Here is a 23,221-nt window from a genome sequence, read left to right on the forward strand (position 1 = left end):
CATTCCCACCAACTCTTTTCTGGCCATTCTTGTATGTGTAGCATTTCATTCACACCTGAACCTATGTGTGTCTGACTCTGAACAGCAATGCTTGAGGTATCTGCTGAGGCCGTGCATGTGAACTAAAAGAAAAGAGTGATTCTTGGTGTCATTTACTCGAGGGAACCTGATTTTTTTTTTTTTTGTGAAAAATTGTGGTTTGATCTGATCTTTGTCTCTCTGTGTCCCCGTCTCTCTGTCTCTCTGTCTCTGTCTCTGTCTCTCTCTCTCTCTCTCTCTCTCTCTCTCTGTCTCTCTCTCTCTCTCTCTCTCTCTCTCTCTCTCTCTCTCTCTCTCTCTCTTGAACAGCATGGCAAATATGACACCAAAAAGAAATGAGGGGTGGATGTGATGGTGGAAGCCTTTAATCCCAGTGAAGCAGAGACAGGAGGATGTCTGTGAGTGTAAGGCCAGTCTGGTCTACAAAGTGTTCCAAGCCAGCCAGGGCTATATAGTGAGACTTTGTCTCAAAAAAACAAACTGCCCAGTTCCCCTCCAAAGAAAACAGGAGGAACGTTTACAGGAGTCTCCTAAGGAGAGAAGTTGTTTGTCCAAACCTATTGGCTCGGAGCAGAAAAACCACAATCAGATGTTATCAATCTGTACACACTTGCTGTTTTCCACACTGTGGGGAGGAGCTGCTTTCAGTGTCTCACTGCCTCCAGCAAATGGTCTTGGGTCTGGTCACCACATCTTAAGTAAGTATGCATTGTTCTGAGTCCGGGGCATGAATGGGTCACAAAGAAATATGGAGTGTAGTAAAATCAAAGCCACGCATTTAGTGGAGCTTGTAAGGAGTTAATTATGTTAGAAGTCCAAAGTATAATAAGATTGATTACATTGTTTTTTTCTTAAAGGTCAGTTAATTCTCAGCATGCTGAGTACCCAGTCTGTCAACAGAAGGGGTGCAGGGTTCTGAGTGGTTCAAACCACATCATTAGCTTGGTTACAGGTTGAGTGAAAAGTTGATTTACAAACTTTAAACAGAATGTCTCAGAAAAATCATTCCCACAGTATGTTTTTAAAAAGTGTTTGTGTGTAAGGGTATTTTTGCTTGCATGTATGTCTGTGTACCATGTGTATGCCCACAAAGGCCAGAAGAGGACACTGGGGGCTGGAGAGATGGCTCAGTGGTTAAGAGCACTGACTGCTCTTCCAGAGGACCTGAGTTCAAATCCCAGTAACCACAGGGTGGCTCACATGAGATCTGTGATCTGTAATGAGATCTGATGCCCTCTTCTGGTGTGTTTGAAGACAGCTACAGTGTACTTATACATAATAAATAAATAAATCTTACAAAAAAAGAAGAGGACACTGAATTCCCTTAAAGTTACAGACAGTCGTGAGTTCCCATATGGACGCTGAGAACCAAAGCCAGTAGCCGCTGAGCTACTGTGTCAGTCTCTGCTGACGATGTAATTCGAGCGTGGGAGCCACTCAGTGAAACCGATGTGAATTGGCGTATATTACCTTGCCATTCATTTTCTGTAACTCCTCCCATGTTAAAATACGTTTGTGTCATTATATTCCCATTGCCCCCTATACTGTTTTCTATGCCTTCCTTTTGGTTGCCTTGGGAACTGCAATGACACTCACCAGTGCACCTTGTCTGCTCAGTTTTGATGGTGTACAGGAACTCTGCCCCTCTCCAGCTCACTCCCTAGGTATCTCTGTCGTACAAACTCTATTTATGCACCGTACATCTGCCAGTGTAGACTTTTTGGTAACAGTTTGGAGATAAAATTCACAACTGTGCAATTCACTCATTTAAGTAGTACAGTTCCGTGGTTTTCAAAATAGTTGTAGAAGTGTATGTCACTATAAACACATTCAGTTTTAGAACTGAGAAAAGCAAATGTGTGTGTGTGTGTGTGTGTGTGTGTGTGTGTGTGTGTGTGTATCCACCAAAACAAACGCAAAGGCTTATTTTCTGTTCTCAGACTCCTTCCCAATTGTACCCATCACTACACCATAATTTGTTTTCTGTGTCTACTGATTTACCTACACTGAACATTTCATATAGGAGGAATCATACAAGGCCAGAGGTGGTGGTGAAACCTATAATCTAAGCACTTGGGAAGTGGAGGCAGGAGGATCAGAAGTAAAGGCCACTCTGGGAAAACAACATACCTCTGTCAGAAAAGAGAGATGACTTCCCAGTTAAAAACACTTGTTGCAGAGAATGTGGATTTAGTTCCCATCACCTACACAGTGGCTCACAACCATTCACGACTTCTGCTCCAGACCTTCTTCTGACCTATGGATACCATGCATGCACACATACATACAAGCAGGCAAAACAGTCACTGCCTCGTTTACTTTTCTATCGCTGTGATAAAACACTGTAGCCGAGGCCACTTATAGAAGAATGTGTTTAAGTTTGGGGTTTCCAGTTTCAGCAGAGAGTTACAGTCCACAATGACGGGGTGGGGGGGGGGGAGGCACGGAGAAGGCACGGAGCCAGGGTTGGCTGAGAGTTCACATCTTGATTCACAAATTGGAGGCAGAGACAGAGCGGGGCAGAGAGACAGAGAGATACACAGAGACGAAGATGGACAGAGAGAGATGAGAGAGATAGAGAAAGACACAGTGAGCGATAGAGAGATAGAGAGAGACACGCCCCCCATGGAATAACTAGTCTTTTGAGATCTCAAAGCCTCCTCCCTGTGACACACCTCTTCCAACAAAGCCACACCCCCTAGTTCTTTCCGAATAGTTCTACCAGCATTCAAATATCTGAGCCAATAGGGGTTATTCTTGTTCAAATCGCCATATTTGTAAACATAAAACAAAATATACAAATCTCAAAAAAGCAAAGAAAGAAAGATGATAGGATGAGGGCCAGAGAGGGGCTCAGTGGTTAAGAGTACATACTGCGTTTCCAGGGGAATCGGATTGGCAGCATCCGTGTTGGGAAGCTCATAGATGCCTGTAACTCTAACTTCAGGCAAACTGTGGATTCTAGCCTCCGAAGGTACCAGCCACCTGTAATCATAACACGTATTCGCGTGCACACGGGGACACACACAGAGACCTGCAGATCCACCCACCAAGTCCCAAGATCCACCCGTGTTCCCAGGCTCTATCACATACTTCATTTCCTTTTTTCCTTCTTTAACCTTTGTTCTCAAATTTAACCATTAAATATATTTTTTAAAAAAAAATAATTGTAGAGGCAGAGAGATGGATCGGCCGTTGAAGACACTGGCTGCTCATCCAGAGGAACCCACATGGTGGCTCAGAACTCTGTGCAACTCTAATCCCCAAGGGATCTGACTCAAAAATCCATTCTGGCCTCTGAGGGCACTATTTAGAGCACATCTACCCATAAATACACACAGCAGAACACCTGTGCACATAAAAATAAATAGCTTTTAAAAACTAATTGTGTGACCCATACTTAACATAAAACTTACTTTTATCTTCTTTCTTGCAATGGTGGGGATTTAACACAGCGCCTCATTGAAGCCAGGTAGGCGCTGTAACACTGACTGCCTTTCCCGGTATTTCTTTTATTTTTGAGACAGGGTCTCCCTAAGCTGCTGGCTTTGAACTTGAAATCCTGCCTTAGTCCCCTGGCTATCGCACCTTAGCCATTTCTAAGATTCCAGGTCAGGGGTAATAGTAATATGCTGCTATCTCCACTATCCGTCTTCAGAATTGTTTTCTCCTGGCAAAACTCAAACTCAGTACGCACCGTGATTTAAATGGAGCTGTCCCTGTACTGGCTCATGTGCTTGAATACTTAGTTCCAGTTGATGGCACTGTTTTGGGAGGTTACAGAACCTTGCTCCCTGCTTCCTGTTCCACCAAGACTGTGAGACAAGAAGAGCTCCAGCTGTGTCTCCCACCACAGGGAACTGCCTGCTGTGCTGTATGCTTTCAAACCATGAGCCCAAGTAAATTCTCCCTCCTCCGAGTTGCATTAGAAGTAACCAATACAGACATTGGACAATAACTCCTGGTTTGCTTCTTCACCAACCCTGGCAACCACTAATCTAACTTTCTGCTCCTTGTACAGCTCCCTGTGGGTTGGAAGTACATGGCCCCGTGGCTGTCATTTTGTCACGGGCTTGTGACACTTAGTGTGTGGTTTCCAAGGTCTATCGATGCTGTAATGTGGGTCAGAATCTTCTTCCTTTAAATACATGATTTGTACCAATTGTTAGAGAATTTCATTTATAACATATCTTGATCATATCCACACTCCCAGAAACACACACACACACACACACACACACACACACGTGCGTGCGTGCGCGCATGCTTCTTGTCCTTTTTAAAGAAAAGATGTTCTGGTCCTCTGGCTCTCACAGTCATCCATGATGTTTCTTGAGCCTGAGGTGTAGGGGTTGGGTTGTAAATGTATTGACTGGGGGCAGGCACCCAGAGTGAGTTGATCCATCCATTTTGACAAGTCATGGCTTCTGTAATGATCTCCTACTAATGCAAAGAGCAGCCTTCGGAGAAGAGTTGAGAGCTGCACCACTTACCTGTAGGTTTAATGATAAGTATTTAGAATGCATTCAAACATAAAATAATAAGAAATTTTCAAGATCGATTTAATTATTAAAGTATCATTAGTATTTGTGAGTAGAAATTGAATAATCTTTCTTTAGTGAGATACAATTCATATCTTCTACCCATTATCTATCTGAGTTGTGTGTCCTTCTTGGGTTTTGTTGGTTAGCTTTTTTCTTTCTTTCTTCCTCCTTCTCTTCTCTTTCCTTCTTTCTTTCTTTCTTTCTTTCTTTCTTTCTTTCTTTCTTTCTCTTCTTTCCTTCCTTTCTTCACTATGTAAATCATGTTGGCTCAAACTCACAATGATCCTCTGCCTCTGCCTCTGCTTTTGCCTCTGCCGTGCAGGATACTGTCTCCACACCTAGCCCCTGGAATTCTCTAACTGTGAGATTCTGTCTTATGTCAGTTCTAGAAAGTCCTCACATAACATCTCTTTGAAAAAAAATGTTCCTGAAGGTTGGAGAGATGATTTAGCAAATATTTCAACAACCTGAAACCAACCCCCAGAACCCACATGACTGAAGGAGAGAAAATGTTATGAGACACTTGGGAAGAGAACAGGACACTAAGTCCCCGCTTTCTGGAAGTGGTGTTTGGGTTTTGGGGTGTTGTTGTTGTTGTTGGTGGTGGTGGTGGTGGGGGCGGGGGGCATGGTGTGTGTGTGTGTGTGTCTGTGTGTCTGTGTGTCTGTGTGTCTGTGTGTGTGTGTCTGTGTCCGTAACTGTGTGTGCTGAAGCTTAGGCTTCTAGAATATTCCTCTTCAAAGACTAGAACCCTAAACACTGTAGGGTTAAGGCTTTTATATATCTTGGGCTTCTGTTTGTTTGTTTTGTCTCTTGTATATGATGGCAGGCCATCTTGCTTGGGTAGTTGAAAGGCTTTAATATTAAAATGACTGGGACTGAGAGGAAATGGGAGGGAAGGTGCCACAGGGAGGTGTGGTGAAATGTTAGACACTCAAGGACACCGGCCGCCCAGCTGTTTCCTTTTCTTTTCCTGACCGTCAGGCACCTACCACAACCCAACTCCTTCAAGTTGTCTTCTGACCTCCAAACACACTCCTCGGCTCAAGAGGAGTTTTGTGCCTCTTGTTCCGCCACACTGGAAGGTTGACTGGCTGGCTTTTGTGCAGGTAGCCACAGCCACTGGAGTTTATGAGTGCAATGACTGTGTGTCTGTGCAGGGACCACTACCCACTGCTCAAAGGAGCTTATCTGACCAAGGCTGAGAGTATCGCAACCTACAAACATAAACAATATTTAGAAGACAGTTCGACATAACTATGTGCAAAACAACAGTAGGCTAGCCTTTGGACAGTTCCAGACGTACCTTTCCTCAAACAGTCATGCCACAAATGCCCATCTTGTTTGTCAGGTCATTACTGCAGCATCTGGCATCCAATATTGCGCAAAACTGTGGATTTTCTGCCCCCGTGACCTACATAGCGGCTTCCTGAACTATGAAAACTAACCAGCAGGGGGGATGTTTTTTAGTCAGTTCCAGATTGATTTCTGCATGTCCCACAAAACCACAATTTGTGGTGTTCTCAGCAATAGGATCTTACCGTCTACTTCTGGTGAGCAACCAAGAGAAACCGCCGTGGTCTGCGTTGCTTTGTGGCCTCTGGGTCACTGGCTCGTTTTATGTTTTTAAGAAAAGATAAATGAGTGTTTTGCCTGCCCATCTTGTATATGCGTTGTGTGCATGTAGCACCCTTGGAGGCCAGAAGAAGGTGCCAGACATTTTGGAAATGGAGTTAAGCAAAGTTTAAGCTGTGATATGAATACTAGAAACCGACCTTAGGTCCTCTGCCAGAGAATTAAATGCTGACATATTTCTCCAGCCCTGGCTAGTATTGGACCACTTTAAACAGAATTTCCTAAAGTGGTACAGTAACAGCAATCCTACTCAGAAATCCTCTCCGGTGTTGCCAACACATAGGCAAATCCACTTAACATGATTGTGAACTTTGTTTCAGCTTGACTTCTTATATTGTAAAAAATAGAAGGCCAAGCACCAAGTCCTCCGGGTTTCCTCCCCGTGATTACTCACAGATACCTAGATTACCTAGACACTGCAGGAGAGATGCTCTGGCCCTAGACTTGGGTGTAGAACTGGGCAATGGGAGAGGGAATATTTTCTGGCAGTCATACTAGTGGACGTGTTCAGTTCTTCTCAGACACATAAAGAAGTTTCTAATGTCTAGTTCCTAGTATCTCACCTGCTGACAGAAAGCAAATGGTGAGTATTGGTTCCTGTAAGATATCCCCATGACATGCACGGTGTCCCTCTGGTCTTTCTTGACCTTGGTTGTGTCGTTTTAGAATAGGTAGCATTGGAACCTAGTCTCTGTTTCTCTTGAAAATTGAGTAAACTAAGACATTTTACAAATTCCTTTTTATTTAAGCCGGCTAGAGTAGATTCTCTTTTTCTGCAACTAAGAATCCTGTTATATCTACTGAAGTAAAAATTGAATCCCCAGGGATGGAGAGATGGCTCAGTGGTTAAGAGCACTGGTTGCTCTTCCAGAGGTCCTGAGTTCAATTCCCAGCAAACCACACAGTGGATCATAGCCATCTGTAATGGGATCTGATGTGTCTGAAGACAACTACAATGTACTTGTATACATAAAACAAATCTTTTTTTAAGAATGGAGTCCCCAAACAGAGTAAACTCAGGAACACCATTGAGAGAGATTTCTGTTATTCTGAATTGTAAAGAGGCTAGGAGCTTTGCCTATGACTTAAAATTTTCTTGTCAACTAAGTTGGGTCAGCATCAACTAAGCTAAATACAGATTTATAAACACCGAAGCAGGGACAGGCAGGGTGGCTCAGCAATCTCGAGGACCTTTCACTCCTGAGGTCCACCTAGCAGGAGAGAACTGGCTCCCAGAAGCTGCCCTCTGATCCTCACATGCTACCCACACTAAATAAAGAAACAAACATAAACAGCAACAACCGCAAATATTGGTTATTAACTTCCTGCTTTCTGGGTGAAACTCTCCCTCCCCCCTTTCCTCATCTAGTAGTTTAAATATCTTTATACACTATTTCTAACACTAGATGTTTAAGTCTGGAGTCATTGTAATAGGTTGTTTTCTTGGCAAGACAAAGACTCACATAACTCCTCCTTTAATAGGAAACTAAACAAAGCCGATCATTTTTGGGTACCCTCAAGTAAATTCAAATGCTTTTGACTAGTTTTTTTTCCCATATCTATATAATCCTATGCCTGGTCCATGTTCATCTGATTTCCTTTTTCTTCCTTCCTTCCCTTCTTTTTTAAAGATTTATTTAATTTGTGAGTGCACTTTTGCTGTCTTCAGACACACCAGAAGAGGGCATCAAATCCCATTACAGATGGTTGTGAGCCACCGTGTGGTTGCTGGGAATTGAACTTAGGACCTCTGGAAGAGCAGTCAGTGCTCTTAACCGCTGAGCCATCTTTCCAGTCCCTCATCTGATTTCCTACTGCATCCTTGACTGCTGAGTCCCTACAGACCTGGATTTTTTTCTCATGTATATATGGCCATCCTATCCGCACGACCAAACTGCCTTCCGTTCTGGCATACCTTTCAGTGTATTAACCTGTCTCCCCTAACTGGGAGCCCCCAGAAGGCTGAGTACAGGCATTGCTTGCACACTGAAACCCCAGAAGGCTGGGTACAGGCATTGCTTGCACACTGGAACCAAGCAGATGCTTACAGAATGCAATAGCACCTGTGACAGAAAATCACAGAAGTGAGTTGCTGTGCCAAGCCCCAGGTACAAGAGCTCAGGTGGGATCTTCTTTGCACATAACGCCCTAGTGTGTCCAAGTGACAAGTGCAGAGAATACAAACTCAAGAGGCAGACTGAGACCTACCCTGGAGAAGGACCCAGGGCACAGAGAAAACAGGAGTATCAGGTACCAGGAAGCTTTAATGAGCCAGAGCACCTCTTCTTCTACCCTGTCCCTCCCTCCTCCCTCTCCTCCAGTTCTGGACAGGTCCAGCCTGTCCAAGGATGTGGCTCTCTTCAGCTGAAGGCCTCACTTCTGTCCCCTCAGCCGCTCTAGCCTCCTCCGAAGGTCTGGGGGCAACCTCGCCCCTGCTGCCAACAGTTCTCGAAGCCTCTGTTTGGGAGTCTTGGTGAGCAGGAAATTGCAGGGAACAGGGCCCTCTTCAAAGGTGACCTGGCAGTGTTGTGTAACTGTATGGTAACCCTCAGCACTGGCTGTCACCACGTAGTCCCCAGGAGTTAGCAGCCGCCAGTAATCTCCGCCCCAAGCTGAGAAGAGGAAAAGTGAGGTCAGGCTGGGTTCAAGGATCTTCTACCTCTGACCAGTCGAAAGGCCCCCAGCACCTCTCTCTGCCACACACACACACACACACACACACACACACACACCTGTTGTAACATCATGATTAATGCCTTCCACAGCAATGACAGCATCCGCGATCCCGAGCTCCGTGTCTTTGTCCCTCACAACTCCGGTAATGCCCATGCGCACCTATATAGATGAAGAGATTTAATTTTTTTCCTCTAATTTATTCTTCTCTCACATATTACATCCTGGAAGTTCCTTCCATCCCCATCCACTCCTCCTCTTCCCCTTCAGAAAGGGGCAGGCATCCCAGGGATATCAAACATGGCTTCTCAAATTGCAATAAGATTAAGCACCTCCCCTCATATTAAGGCTACAGAAGACAACCCAACAGGAAGGCAAAGGGTCCCCAAAGTGAGAGACAGCCCTGGCTCCCACTGTTAGGATTCCCACAAGAGCACCAAGCTACACAGACATAACATACATGTAGAGGGCCTAGGTTAGACTCCCTCCAGGATCCCTGATTGTCAGTTCAGTTTCTGTGAGCCCCTAGGAACTCAGGTCAGTCCATTCTGTCTGTTGTTCTGTCCTTGACCCCTCTGGCTCTTACAGTCTTTCCTTACCGTCTCCCGCCAGCTTCTCTGAGCTCTAACTAATGTTTGAAGGTTTTTAAGGCAAAGTCTCCATAGGTAGTCCAGGCTATCCCTGAGCCTTAATTCTCTTGCCTCTACTTCCCAAGTTCTGGAACTAGAGGTGGAGGCCACCTCAGTCTGTAGGAAGTTTGTCAGAACCTTGAGGTGGATGTAAGAGTCTAAGTGTGAGACTAGTCTAGGCTTTGTGTGTGTGTGTGTGTGTGTGTGTGTGTGTGTGTGTGTGTGTGTGATGTTGTGGCATTAGGGACTGGTTCAGGCACTTCACTTGCAAGCCAGATGCTCCAAAGCAAGTGGACACACACGCTCGCCTAATCACAGCACTATCACCCACACATGCAGAAGAGGCTCCAGATACTCTTTTTCTGTAAGGCAGGGGCTATCCTTAAACCTGGAGCTCACACTTCACTAGGCTGGAAGCCAGGAAAGCTCAGCAGTTCTTGTCTATCCAACTCAGAGCTGGGGTTCCAGGTATTTATGGGGGTACTCAGCTTTGTACATGGGTGCTGGGAATGTCACTTCTTTTTAAAAATAATGTTTTTACATGTATTTATTTTGTGTGTGCCTATGTTTGCACATGGATACACCCATGCCATGGCAAGTGTGTGGAGGCGAGGAAACATGTACTTCTCTTCTCCCATGACGTGTGTCCAGGGATTAGTTGTTAGCCTGCTTATCGGGGGCTTTGCCTCCTGAGCTGACTCAGCCGGATGATGTCTTTAGTAGAAGCCATGGTTGCTATGCTTATAGAACCACTCAGAGGGATCTTCGTCCCTGAGGAATGCAACATTTTGTGCCAAGGCAGTTTTCCCATCTGACTAATGTCTTTTCTGAGAAACACTATCCTGACAATGACAGGCTTGTGACAATTCTAGGGACCGCCCCTTAGCCCCAAGTTGCTTTTAGTCCCATTGGCTTATAACATCTGAAACCACCCGACTAACAAATGGCACTTCCTGTCCCAGATAATTCCCATCTGATGTCACATGTGGCCCACAACGTAGTGAAATCTGATGCCAGTTAAGATGGCTGGTGCCCTAACTCTTTAAGGTACGGCTCCGAGACTGGCCAGGAGTAATTCAGGGAGGCTGGGAAGTGGGACTTAGATCCCACCTGCTCCAGGTAGGTGAGAAGAGCATCTTTGTTGTTTTCCCATTCCTGAGGGAGCTCCTTCTCATGAGGGAACTTGTCGCAGGACAGCTCCACCGTGACCTCAAAGCAATTGGTATGTAGGTAGCTGAAGTCGTTCATGCCTGGGAATATCAAAGACACTGGAGTGTTAAGTGGGTAGACAGAGGCCCTACTTTCCCAGTGCTGTTGAGAGACACTTGGGGTAGGGACTGACAGTAAGTACGGCACATCACAAAAGACGATTATGGGATAGGTGGTTATGGAGACAGGACTAATGCCACTCTTAGGCACATACTCCCGGGAACTGTGTGCCAGTCGGCTCCATTGATCACGTTGCCATGCAAGGAGAAGTCTTGGCTGTGGCAAGGTCGGCGATCGGTGTCCTGCATGGCTCTATTCGTGCCGGCATAGACGGTGCTGAGCCAGCGGAAGACAGCATCGTCCGGTGTGGGAGTGAGTTCACGAGCGGCCCACGGGGTCCGAGTCATGTCGAAAGGATAGGACACCACAAGCTCACCCCCGTGGAGGTTGGCGCTCAGCACAAATGGAATGCGCTTCATCCATTTGATCACTGCCCATGTTTCAGGAGCCACCTAGACAAAGGGAAGAGCGGATGGTCTGCACACAGAGACAAGGGGGCCTTAGGTGACCTTTCACCGCTGCCCCAGAATACTCACAGTGGCATTGGGCAACGTATAGTAGGTGGGCAGTGGCAGGTGATGGTTGGGGACAGTGTGGGGCACCAGTCCATCATCCTCTGCGTACCACAGTTGTGTGTTGAGGTCAGCAAAATTGTGGTTAAGGTCAATGCCCTGGTGCGTCCAGCGGCCCTCTGCCCAGCCCACCAGCTCTGAGCCCTGCCAAGAAAGGGCCTTGTTCAAGGGAAGCATGCTCTGGGTACCGTGACAGAAGAGACAGGAAGGCCCTCATGCCAGGTGAGCTACCCTGTGGTAGGCAGTCTCGTAGCCATCAGGATTCATGGAGGGCAATAGATGAACTCGTGTCTCAGTGAGCAGCCGAGTCACTCGTGGGTCCCCTCGCAGGAACTCACGACACAGGAACTGCATCAAAAGCAGAAGCAACTCCCGCCCCAGGGCCTCATTCCCATGCATGCCGGCCACGTAACGGACCTCGGGCTCTCCTGGAAACACACGGAGGCTCAGAGTTAGACTCGAACCACGGTGTGCCCTGCGCCCACCTCTTCCCATGCCAGCAAGCAGTACCCAGCTCATGCTCCCCAGGATGGTCTGACATTTCCATCACATACAGCTTCAGACCCTGGTGGCTCTTCCCGATGCTGTAGATGCGGGTGATGTTGGGGCATTGCTCATTCACCTGTTTCATCAGCTGGGAAGCAGAGAGGGGTATGAGGTGACCCACAGATCCACACAGATGGGAGCAACACAGTACGGAAGAGGCAGAGCAGCTGGGGTGGGGTGGGGAGTGCAGAAAGGGGTGGTTTCATGACCAGGAACATTGGAACAGAACTTAGAGCTCGAGATAAGTAAGAGAAAGGGGGATATAAAGACAGGGGACTCATGAGCAGCCACAGACAGTCTGTCCTGGAGGAAAGGGGACAGGCAGGCCTCCTTCTGGGGTCATAGGAGTTGCATCTGACCTTCCTCATTGCTTTATAATTGTGATGCCGGAAGTCCAGAGAGTCAGAAGATCCTACTGTATGGGCCTCGGGGGACAGGTCATTAGGATCTGGTGGAAAGTGAGTTCCAGATAAAAGGTTAGTTCGTAGTAAAGGATGCCCCTGAAATCAGGCCCTGCCCACACAGCCTTAGCCCAGCTGCTCACCTGAGACTGCACAGGCCAGGATCTCTGCCCGGAGGCAAGACGCACCTCCCTGGAACCAGGTCTGAGGCAGCAGGCGGATATATCGAGCCACCTGAGGCTCTGGCAGAAGGTTCAGCACTGGGGTCTCTGCGTCTGAATTGGCAGGAAATACCTGGGGGTGTGGAAGTGCCTTGCTGAAGCCGCTCAGACCTGATGCTGGCTCAGGATCCAGGAACGGAATTAAGCCTCTCACAAGCCAACCCTCCCTAGTGGGTTCAGCTGGAGACATGCACTCTGTTAAACACGGACCCCCATTTCCACAGCTCCTACCAGTGGGTGTGGTCTCAGCTCATTAAAACAATACACCCATTCTGAAGTATTGTACAAAGGTCCATGAGATGGAAAACCAGAGCCATGAACAGGCAAGAAGTAAATAATCCAGAGGCTCATGGTCTGAAGGGGTGTCCCGGAAAGAAGGTGCAGCATCTACCTCATGGTGGAATTAATGGGTCTATCCCAAAGGAGCTAGTTCTTGGTAAATAACTTCCCTGTGAATGCACAGAGTACTGGATTTGAGTCTTAGCACTGTAAAAACCTCCTGCTTCCTCCTGGAATCTATGTGTGTATGTTTTATACTGGCCGAGGATTCTCCCCTAGCCCAGCACCCTAACGAACTGGCCCCAACCACTACAGGGTCACTCACTGTGTCTGTCCCATTACTGTTCCTGCTCTTCCACCAGGTCTGACTGTCATTGCTGAACTGGACCTTGAATGATGTGACCCAGTCATACCTGTCCGCAGAGAGAGAAACATTAGTGTCCAGTAGAGCCACTGTGGCACCTTCCACGTCTGGCCACTAACAACTTCCAAGGCTGAGCGTTAGCCTGCCTCACCTCCACACAGAATTTCTGCCCTGCGTGACAACTCCCGAGAAGCGGACAGGATTCTTAGCATCCACCTGGAGCCAAGGCTCCGTGTCCTGTTGCTCGGCACACCAAGCCCCATCATAAAGATCACCATCCTCCAGACCTGACTGCGGACACAAGGTCATAGTGATCAAGCCCAGGTGGGCCATAGAGAAGAGGGAGGGTGGGGGGACGGAAGGAGACAGTCCGAAGGCTGTGCTTCCCCACCCCTCAGATCTGGATGAGCAAGGGCTGCCGACCTGGATATTGAGCCGTCCTCGATGTGGTCCAAGACCAAAAGACTGACTGCTGGAGGCCTCAAGCTGGCTATCTGAAACCCGCAAGGACTCCAGGCCTAGAGGGGGACATCCTGGGGTAAGGACAGAACAGGGAGACAGGATTAGATAGAGGGTAACCAGAGAGGCTGGAGAAGCGAGCCTAAGCTTGTTTATAGGCTAGGCAGGGCCCCAGGAAAGGCAATACCTGGTTGTTTCTCAGGGAGAGTGAGGGTCTTTGCTGGGTGAGTGGTCACCAATGGCCTGACAGTCACCAGAGGACCAGGCTGCCTTAGCTTCTTCCGCTTCTTGACAACGATCTTTTTCTTCTTGATGACTCGCAGCCGGACGTGCTGTTCTGAGGTCTCTAGGGTACCAGGAGGCCATGTACCAGAGGAAAGGAAAATGTCATGAAACCCAGTCGGAAAGGTATGTTAGCCCTAGAAGGCATTCTTCGAGCATATGGGACACCTACAACAATTACTGACATCCTAGCGTGGCATGCAAGGCCTGTTACCTCACCCCACCTGCCTCTTTTAGTCACTTCTTCCGCTCTTCCATCTTAATACATCTTTAGCCAGCATCCCTCTGACTCTCGGATCCAGGGGAGAGCAATGTCGAACCATTAGAAACTGGTCACTCTGTAGACCTTAAGTTAGTTTTTAACTAACTTCAGGCCTTGCCCTTGTGGTTCCTCTTCCATGATGCTACCTCTCATCTCTAACTTTGCCCCTACCCCCATCCTTCTCCAAGCCTTCCTTATCTTCAGACTAGGCCTTGGGGATGTCCTGAAGTCCATGCTTGGCCTACCTTCTGACCTCAAAGTTCCCAACTCTGAGGAAGAAGGTGGGTGGCCGGTCTGCCTGTGCCCATCAGGAGTCAGTGATCTTTTCCTCCTTCATCTCCCTGCCTTTTCCCCTCCAGTCCTTGGCCTTCAACACCACCCTGCATAGGCTTACTCTGCCCCTCTTAGTCTGGTGTCTCTTCACCTTTCCAGATTTTGTGAAGAAAGGAGGCTGGAGTTGGGGCAGCCAGCACCCCGCTGGGCCTGCTGACTAGGTCTGACCAGAATGGGGCTGCTGAGTCAGCAGCCATTGCCCAGGGCTCTGTGTGTTCACAGGGCAAGCTGGAGGACCCAGCCGGGGGGAGTGGGTCTGACCTGCCCAGCAGCGACTGTGGAACCCATAGCTCACCATTTGCCTTTGTGGACGGCTGTGCAACGCTGCTATGTGGGGCCAGGGTTGAGCCCGGCGCCAGGCCCAGTACTGAGGCGCTGGGCGCCCCCAGCCCCAGACCGACGGAAGGCGCAAAGGCGGTCACAGCGAGCAAGAGACCCCACATAGTGGGAAGGGTCGCCGGGCGCGTTCTGCCGAGACTCTTGGTGGGTTCTCTTCTTCCTGCGGCTGTCTGGGGAGCCCCCCGCCCCTTCCTGCCTGCCCGCCCTCCGCCGCCCCACGCCCCTCTGCAGCCTCCGGCCCGCCCACAACCACTCGCCGGCATCCGATGTCCTAGGGGAGGGGAGGGCTGCGGAGAGCCGCGAAGTTCCCCGGGACTGGCGACTCTGGTGAACCGCGAGGATCCCGGGGGGCGGCAGGCTGGAGCCCAGGGACCCAGTGTCGCAGCCTCACCGGTGCCCGGCCCTGCACAGTCTGCAAAACCACCGCACATTCCGTTCGACCGCGCGCGCCCATCCCACTGCAGGCACCTATGCCAGGCGCTCCGCACGTGGTCTGAATTTTAGTCAAACCTGAGTTTACAGGCTGGAACACCGAAGCCTGGTGTGGGCCTCGTTGACGTGGCCAAGGTAACAAAGCTGAGAACTTTGGAGAGGAAACTACAACCTGAGAGGAAAATCCATCCAGAACCTCGGGTGCCTGGCTGTGGTGGATAGGGAAGGCAAAGTGGAAAAGACGCAGGAAAGCAGTAGGGTTGGGTGGGGTGGGGTGCAGGGTTGTGGAGTGGGGGCGAGGGTCCCCCATTAAGCCCAAAGACAACCCATGGGTGCAAAGAGAGGCGGCCCTTTCTCCCCGGTTCCGCCTCCTCTCTTCTTTCCCTCCCTGCGCTGCTGCCACGTTTTAGGGTTATATAACTCAAGGAAGGCAGCCAGAGCTGATAACCAGAGGGCTGGCGTCAAGAACCAAGAGGCCAAGTCTTAATGCGATTCCGGCATCTCTGTTCCACCTCCTCCCCTCTTCCTCTCTCAGCCTCCTCCAGGAGTTCTCAGATTTGTCTTCCCCAGGACCCCTCTAGGTTACCCCCCACACCTGAGTCACCCCCAAAAGAAAGGCCTGTGCCTCTGGTGCTTGTTTTGCCTTCACTGCAGTCCCCCAAGAAAGGTGGCTGGGACCCCTAAGCAAAAGGTTGTAGGGCTATGGTCTATGTAAATGGACAGAATAACCTCAAGTCAAGGTGGCACCTTTCTGGCAGCATAAACAGAACAGAGTCTGGTGGGACTGTGTGGCTCCTGAACCGAGGCCACCTCCTGTAGGGACCACTGTAATACCACCTAAGCTGCAGTGCTAGGCCGCTCACCAGAGAGGCATAGAGACATTTAAGGGTGACTCTCTTCTTCTCTTCCTGTTGCCGTGATCAAATACTCTGAACAAAAAGCAACTTAGGGAAAGCAAGGATGTGTTTCTGATTACAGGTTCATTCAGGAAGTTGAGGCAGAACTCACACAGGAACTTGAAATTGAAACCCTGCTGGTTAGCTGTCGGGACCCTGCTTAGCTTTCTTATAGAGGCCAGAACCACTGTCCAGGGAATGGTGCTGCCCACAGTGGGCTAGCTCTCTCTGGTTCCTCAGGTTTTTCTCTCTGATGTTGACAATAAAAACTAACAGGATATGTTTTAAATCACAGTCCTTCTGAACACAGGGCCAACACACATAGACAAGACCACAGACCCTGCTTCACTGACTTGCTGGCCACTATCTGGACAGGTAGGAGGAGGTCTTCTGGACTTCCAGCAGAAACCCCACACTCAGCTAAGTCTCAGAGAGCTCCATCAGGGAGGATAGAAGACAGAAGTACCAACAACAGGACATCTCAGACTCAGCCCCTACTCCCTCCTTCCAGACTCTTCCTCAGAGCTCTTTTATGTCCCTCTCAGTCCCTGACTGCTGGATATCGTCTCACACCCGTGTCCTGCTAAGTTCCTGCCTCTGATCCAGGTTACTAAGTACTTGGGGACACAAAGGCAGGAGGTCAAAAGACCATGACTCCAGGAAACAACAGTAAGTTTATATCCTGTCACCTACACAGCCTGGTCTCTGTGGAGGATCTTTGGATATCACAGGGCGAGTAGATGTTTCAGGGAGCGACCTAGTAGGACGGGTGGGGCACCTGTCCCTCTTGGACAGGGACAGGCTGGGATCAAGAAGAGCTCAAAGATGGCATGAGCAGGACACTGAGCCAAGCTCCCTAAATGAAACGTTAAAGAATATGATGAATAAATAAAATTCTGACTCCATTTCCCCCCTTTTATTATATGTATGTGATCTTTTTTCTATGCAGGAAGCGCCAGTAATTCTAATTTCACATACACTATGGTCTGCAGGAATTCTGCAGGTTCTATATAGCCCAGTGCCTTAGGGAGGCTTTTATTGCTGTAAAGAGATGAACATGGCAAGTCTTATAAAGGAAAACATTTCATCGGGGCTGGCTAACAGTTCAGTCAGTCCACTATCGTCAGGCAGGAAGCACAGCGGCACACAGGCAGAAATGGTGTTGGAGGGGGACCTGGATCTTTAGACATCAGGAACAGACTGCTACACTGGCTGTGGCTTGAGCATCTGAGACCTCAAAGCCCGCCCCGCTAGTGACATGCTTCCTCGAACAAGACCACACCCACTCCAGCAAGGCCACACCTCCTAATAATGCCACTCCCTGACCTATGGCAGCCATTTTCTTTCAACTCACCTCCCCCAGACTGATCTCTATGTATCAGGGATGGCCTTGGACTTCTGAGTCTCCTGACTGCCTAAAGAGTGCTGGAATTACAGGTGTGCAAGGACTACCACGCTAAAGTTCACTACACCAGAAAAAAAAAAAAGTTCCGTAATTTTTTTTTCTATTTGAAGTTTCTAAAACTAACTTTTAAATGTTCTTCCTCTATTTTTGTGAACCTTTTCTAGTTTCTTGAGGATTTTATTATTATTATTACCCTATTTTCTGGACAGGTTCTTAAATAATTCTCCCAGGATTAGCTCTGCCAGCAATAAATTCTACTGATAGCTTTGACCTCCACTAACCGATCATGGGGTTGCTTCATGTCCAAGTTGTGGGTGACTAAGTAGCCATCTGGGAATCTCTCCCTCCCGTCCTTTGTGCTGAACTCGTGATTCCATCATATTTAACGAATTAACACCGTCCTGGTGAATTCTACTTCAGATGCCAAAGCTGCTATTGCTCAATGGCTTATCAGAATTCACAGACGTGGTTATAGCAATGGTCACGGCTTATGGCCAAGAAAGGGTGCAGGCAGATTAAAACCAACAACAGAATCATGTACATTGGGCAGGGTACAGGAAAGACTGGGTGTGAGCTTCCAGTTCTTTATGTGAATGGAGTCAGGCAGGCAGGACTTCTTCCTTCCAGCAGTGTATGTGACAGCATGTACCAAGTGTTGTCAGAGAAATTCACTGGACCCTCGGTGTCCAAAATTTTATTGAAAGATCAATCATATAAATATAGCTGACTGTCCACACTGGTTGAGTTCAAACCTCCTAGAAGCCAAGGTAAGCCTAGTTTCTGGTCTAAGTCCCCAACAAAAATCATATTGTTGACAGAGACTATTAATGGGATCTAAGACTTCTGTGTAAACAGAGATGCATACATAGAACAGGATATCTCAAGGACTTAGAAACTAGCTCCTTAGAGAGGCCAGCAAAAGACAACCAATTCTAAAGTTAAAAAAAAAAACAAAAAAAAACCAAAAAAAAACATATACTCGTGTAATGCAGGTTGCCCAAAGCAGGTATTGGATCTCCTGGAGCCGGAGTTGTATTTCAGACAGTTGTGAGCCATCTGATGTGGGTGCTTCGAACAGAACTCTAGTTCTCTGGAAGTGTAGGAAGTATTCCTAACCACCAAGATTTCTCCAGCCCCAAGCCAAACAGTTTCCATGAATGAATACGATACAAATAATCCAGGATTGTTGAATTTTTCACTACACAAGATCCACTGCCATATGTTGCTGGTTCCCCCACTGAGGTCTTCTTCACCATGCGGCTGTTTGCAGTTCATAAATCATGGATGTTTGCTTCCTTCTGCAGACAAAAGCTTTCAGCAGATGGGTGTTGCTCTTCAGGCTGAGAGAGTCAGTTCTCCACCTTCTATCTCCCTCTTCTCTGTCCTCCAGGGAAGAGGTATCACCAGTGGATGATACAATGGAATCTACATTCTATAGCACGATTCACTGTTCTCAGAGCTGTCTGCAAGGTCAGGCTGAGGCTGAATTCCAGACAAGCCCATATGCTGGCTTAGCTCTTTCCTCTACCTACCCTGTTCTCCTCCTTCCTTATCCATTTTTTTTTCCCTTCTGAAAACAACCTCAGGCACTCAGAACATTGGGCTAAAAACCCGTGATGTGCCTTAGGAGTTAGAACCCAACAGAGACTGGAGACCTGACAACAGGGATCACATTAGAAATGATTGTTGAGTTAAAAACAATCTGGGAAAACCCTGAGTAGAACTCCCCCTCGAATTACACAGAGCACCTAGAGCATACTAAATCTTACTCAGGTACCCTACTCCCAACCCTGCACATGTGGACTATTTTCTCTCAGTAGATCTGCCAGGACCTGACTCTGAATTCCATAGACCAGGGGTACAATCTTGTGGAACTGCCGGAAATGAGCAGACTAGCAGAACAGGCCATTTTAAACCTGGATGCTAATTTTCTCATTTACAAAGACAATGGAGACTTAGACGAAAACCAGTATCCTCGACTATCATCTATGTCCCTGGAGACAAACCTATGCCAGAAACACAGTTCCCAAGCAAACAAAAGCCAGCAGAAGGGCAATGGTGAGTGACATTAAGGACAAATGACGCTGGCTCCCTGGTCTGCCAAGTTCATCAATACCAAACATGTCAAGACCACCTGCCCTGGATCTTTGGGTGGGGCTTCCTGGGAGGCAGCTTGATGCTCTTTCTATCACTCTCTCAGAACCTCCCCTTTTTCCTGGGCCCTATATTGTCAATGTCTCCCCACCGCAACCTTCAGTGCTCCTCCAAGGTATGAGTAGTATTTGAATTGATGTCATTTCGACTCTTGTCTTTTGTCACCTCTGTAGCTACTATTGATTCAATGGGAACACATTTATTCTCGTTGAACAATTAAAGCCAGTAATGGTGGCCAAGCCACTTATTCCCTGATCATTCCTTAATTTCATTCTGAGAAGACAACCGTAACCTCCCATTTGGACCTTCTGCGAGGCACAGTGGTGTCTGCCTGCAATCCTAGCATTCAGGAGAGTGAGGCGGGGAATGACCAAGAGTTATAGGGCAGCCTGCATTACTGGTGATTTCAAGGTCAGCCTGGAACACATGAAGAGACCCTGTTTCAAAACAACCTGAGGTCATGATGTTGTAGGACTCATGTTCAAGACTTCTTTTTTCTTCCTTTGTTTAATTCTCTGGGCAGCATCCTGCTATCTACTCCAATTTGGCCTTAAACTCAAAATATATCTGCCTCAGCCTCCTGGGCACTAAATTAAAGCATCTGCCACCATGCCCAGCTCTCTGTCCCATTGCTGAAACCTCCCAAACTGCAGTGCTTAAAACATTCAAATAGCAGCCTCTTGCCTCCCCCTACCCCCAACCTCTGCCTCATGGCCTAGGTTGCATTCTAGAAAAGTCTATTCTGCATTCTAGAGTAGCAAACCTGATTTTCCCACAACTATCGAAGCCCCACAGGCCTCACCCCACCCTCAGGGAAGAGACCTGGATACAGAAAAATTGAATCACTGAATGACATCCTAGACACACAGCCTGGAGAACTTTCTGGAAGATGCAGAAGTCCAAGCAGCTGTTGTGTTAGCACGCTTTCCTAACATCCCTAAACTGATGGAAAGTCCCTGGTGCAGAGAATTACCAGGCAAGGCAAGTGGGTGAGTCCTAGTTCTCAGAAAATGTTGATTTGCTAGCTACACCCCACATAGGACATCAGTGCTTATGAGGCAAGACAAACTGTTGTCCTGTCCTTAATTCAAGGCCCTACCAGGTAACAGGTCACAATGCCCCGGGGTGTTCAAATCTAGAATGGTTGACCCAAGTGGGAGGAGGTGAGGAGGGTTGGTGAAGATGTGGGGTGGGAGTGGTGGGAGGGAGATCCCCAAAGAGGTTAGTTCCTCGTTCTCTGAGCTCACCCTTGAGCATATGCCAAGGTCCCCCTCCCTTCCCTGATCCCTAATGTCCTAGCACTAGGTCTTCCTAATCACCTCCAAACCCCAGCTCTGCATACACATGCCCAAAGCCCTCCTACTCCCTCCCAGGGGTCTGGATCCTGGAGAGAGATTGAGTAGGGCCAGTGAGCCATGTGTGTCCCCTGGGACTTCAGCCAGACCCAGCTCCTGGACAGTATCCTAGGGCTGGGGGCACTAGGAGTGACGATCCGAACGGTCTTCTCAACGGTCGGCCTAGCCCTGTTGCTCCTGTTGTTGGCCAGCTTCCTTGCTTTTGACCTGCTCCATGGGTAAGTGCCACCTGTCAGGTAGGTGTCACAAGCACAGGGACAAATGAGCAATTGACTCGAGCCGCCATCTTCTCTCTCCACAGGCCCACAGGTCCCAACCCACCACGACACAGACTTCTCCTAATGGGTCAGAGCCAGGGGGCTGGTGAAGGTCCAGGACAGCAAGCAGCTCCTCTCTCCCCAACAGGGATAGTCTCAGGACTGCCCAGCCTCCAGGATGCACTGTTCCTGCTGTTCCTGGGCCTGGGCCTGTTCCTGGGAGGCTCTGGTATACCCTTAGCCATGCTGGGCCTAGCTTTCTGTATCCATCCTTGGGCCTGAGGGCCCTCCTAAAGCCTTCTAAAAATACACCATCCAATCTGCTCTCTCAGATTTCTTTCTCCTCCATCCTGAGCTACGTGAGGGTAAGGTTGTGTGGTAAGGATAAAATATTTCATAATATTTAGCTTGAACCTCGGGGCCTTCTAGTTCCATAATACGGACATTTGATAACTGGGTCTGAGGCTTAGGGCATTAAAAAGAGAAAGCAGAGAAAAGGGTGGTTACAGCAACCAATTCCAGCTATGACGTTGGAGGCAGCCATCCAGGAGGGACAGGTGTGGGGAAGGCTTCCTACAAGCAAGGAGAATGGTGTCCGTGAGGCCTCCTGAGCTCTCCTGCCAGCCCGGAGGGGGCCATTAAGTAAAAGATGTGAGTGAGTCTCACACTATGCAATAGCTCTTCTCTTAGCTGGGCCCCACCCCAGCCCGGGTCATAATGCACTCCTCTGGGGATGGTGGGGTGAGTGAGGGGGAGATTGGGACCTGGCTGCCGGGCCAGCCTGCGTACAACAGGAAGCACCATGACTTAGGTGGCTCTGCCCAAAGGTAAGCCCTAGGCCCCGGGTCAAAGCCCAGTCCTTGCCCATGTTGGTTTCCTCCTGACCCTTGCATGACCACCTATGCAGAGGTCCTGGGCATCTCCAGGGCCGCTCCTGCAGCTGGCCTGGCCCCGTCCACAGGTGCACCAGCCGTGATGCAGCAGCCACGCGTGGAGACGGATATCACCGGGGCTGGCGAGGGGCCCCAGCGGGCAGTGCCCTGGTCAGCCTGGGTCATCCGTCAGGAGTGGGTGCGCTGGTGGGTGTGCCACATGCCTCGGAGCTGGGCCCAGTGGTGGAATACATCAGGCTGGCGGCAACCACTGCAGCGTATGCTATGGGGTCTGGAGGGGACGCTCTACCTGTTGCTGGCACTGATGCTGTGTCACGCACTCTTCACCACTGGCTCCCACCTGCTGAGCTCCCTCTGGCCTGTGGTGGCTGTGATGTGGAGCCACCTGCTGCCAGCTGTCCTGCTGCTCGGGCTCAGTGCCCTGCCTGCTCTGCTCTTCGCTGCCTCCTTCCTGCTGCTCTTCTCCACACTGCTGAGCCTGGTGGGGCTCCTCACCTCCATGACTCACCCAGGCTACGCTCAGGACTTGGACCAATAGAAGAGCAACCCCATCTTACTGCTTGTGTCTGTTGAGCCCTGGCCTAGGGCCTGAGCCCCGTGGGGAGGGAGGGCAGTGGGATTTCAACAGACCTCAGAGACACCCCCCCTCAGTCACAAACATAAGTGGGGGGCTGGCTTCTGGGCATCTACCTTAAACCCACATTGGTGTCAGGAACAGGACAGACAGTATAGCCAGGAGCAAGAGCTTGGACGACCCACTGAGAGCACCCATATGGTAACGTTACTTGGTCTTCCTGGCAGAATCTTGTCACATCATCTCAGCCCTCCCAGCTTCAGGCTTCCTGAGAGTTTCCACCTACATACCCCTGGACTTGTCTGGATTTGTCACGGATACTCTCTTTCTACTTCCAGGAGGAGCACACACTCTGGAATGGGTTTCACTGACAGAAAGATGGCTGGGGAGCTCACCTCACTCACCTCC

At 48.9% G+C, this 23,221-nt stretch overlaps 3 protein-coding genes across 3 annotated transcripts; 2 read left to right on the plus strand and 1 right to left on the minus strand.

Annotated features, from left to right (window-relative positions):
* Positions 1 to 8,574: 8,574 nt before the first annotated feature.
* Positions 8,575 to 14,951, minus strand: CPXM1 (carboxypeptidase X, M14 family member 1; the record flags this gene model as incomplete). The annotated part of the gene is made up of 14 exons (XM_080931709.1): positions 8,575 to 8,830; positions 8,951 to 9,053; positions 10,631 to 10,770; positions 10,944 to 11,241; positions 11,326 to 11,505; positions 11,593 to 11,789; positions 11,872 to 11,995; positions 12,267 to 12,355; positions 12,452 to 12,602; positions 13,134 to 13,221; positions 13,324 to 13,463; positions 13,596 to 13,705; positions 13,819 to 13,977; positions 14,804 to 14,951. 14 exons carry the CDS (start codon positions 14,949 to 14,951, stop codon positions 8,592 to 8,594), a joined length of 2,166 nt encoding a protein of 721 aa, XP_080787835.1. The 3' UTR covers positions 8,575 to 8,591.
* A 6,198-nt stretch (positions 14,952 to 21,149) lies between these two features.
* LOC308432025 (uncharacterized protein C20orf141) lies at positions 21,150 to 21,628 on the plus strand (the record flags this gene model as incomplete). The annotated part of the gene is made up of 2 exons (XM_080931688.1): positions 21,150 to 21,307; positions 21,391 to 21,628. 2 exons carry the CDS (start codon positions 21,150 to 21,152, stop codon positions 21,626 to 21,628), a joined length of 396 nt encoding a protein of 131 aa, XP_080787814.1.
* Positions 21,629 to 22,297: 669 nt separating this feature from the next.
* TMEM239 (transmembrane protein 239) lies at positions 22,298 to 22,777 on the plus strand (the record flags this gene model as incomplete). Its single annotated transcript, XM_080931168.1, has 1 exon — positions 22,298 to 22,777. The coding sequence occupies exon 1, from the start codon at positions 22,322 to 22,324 to the stop codon at positions 22,775 to 22,777; it is 456 nt and encodes a 151-aa protein (XP_080787294.1). The 5' UTR covers positions 22,298 to 22,321.
* Between the last annotated feature and the right edge of the window lie 444 nt (positions 22,778 to 23,221).

Source organism: Micromys minutus (assembly GCF_963924665.1).
Source record: "Micromys minutus genome assembly, chromosome: 17".
Taxonomy (NCBI): Eukaryota; Metazoa; Chordata; class Mammalia; order Rodentia; family Muridae; genus Micromys; species Micromys minutus.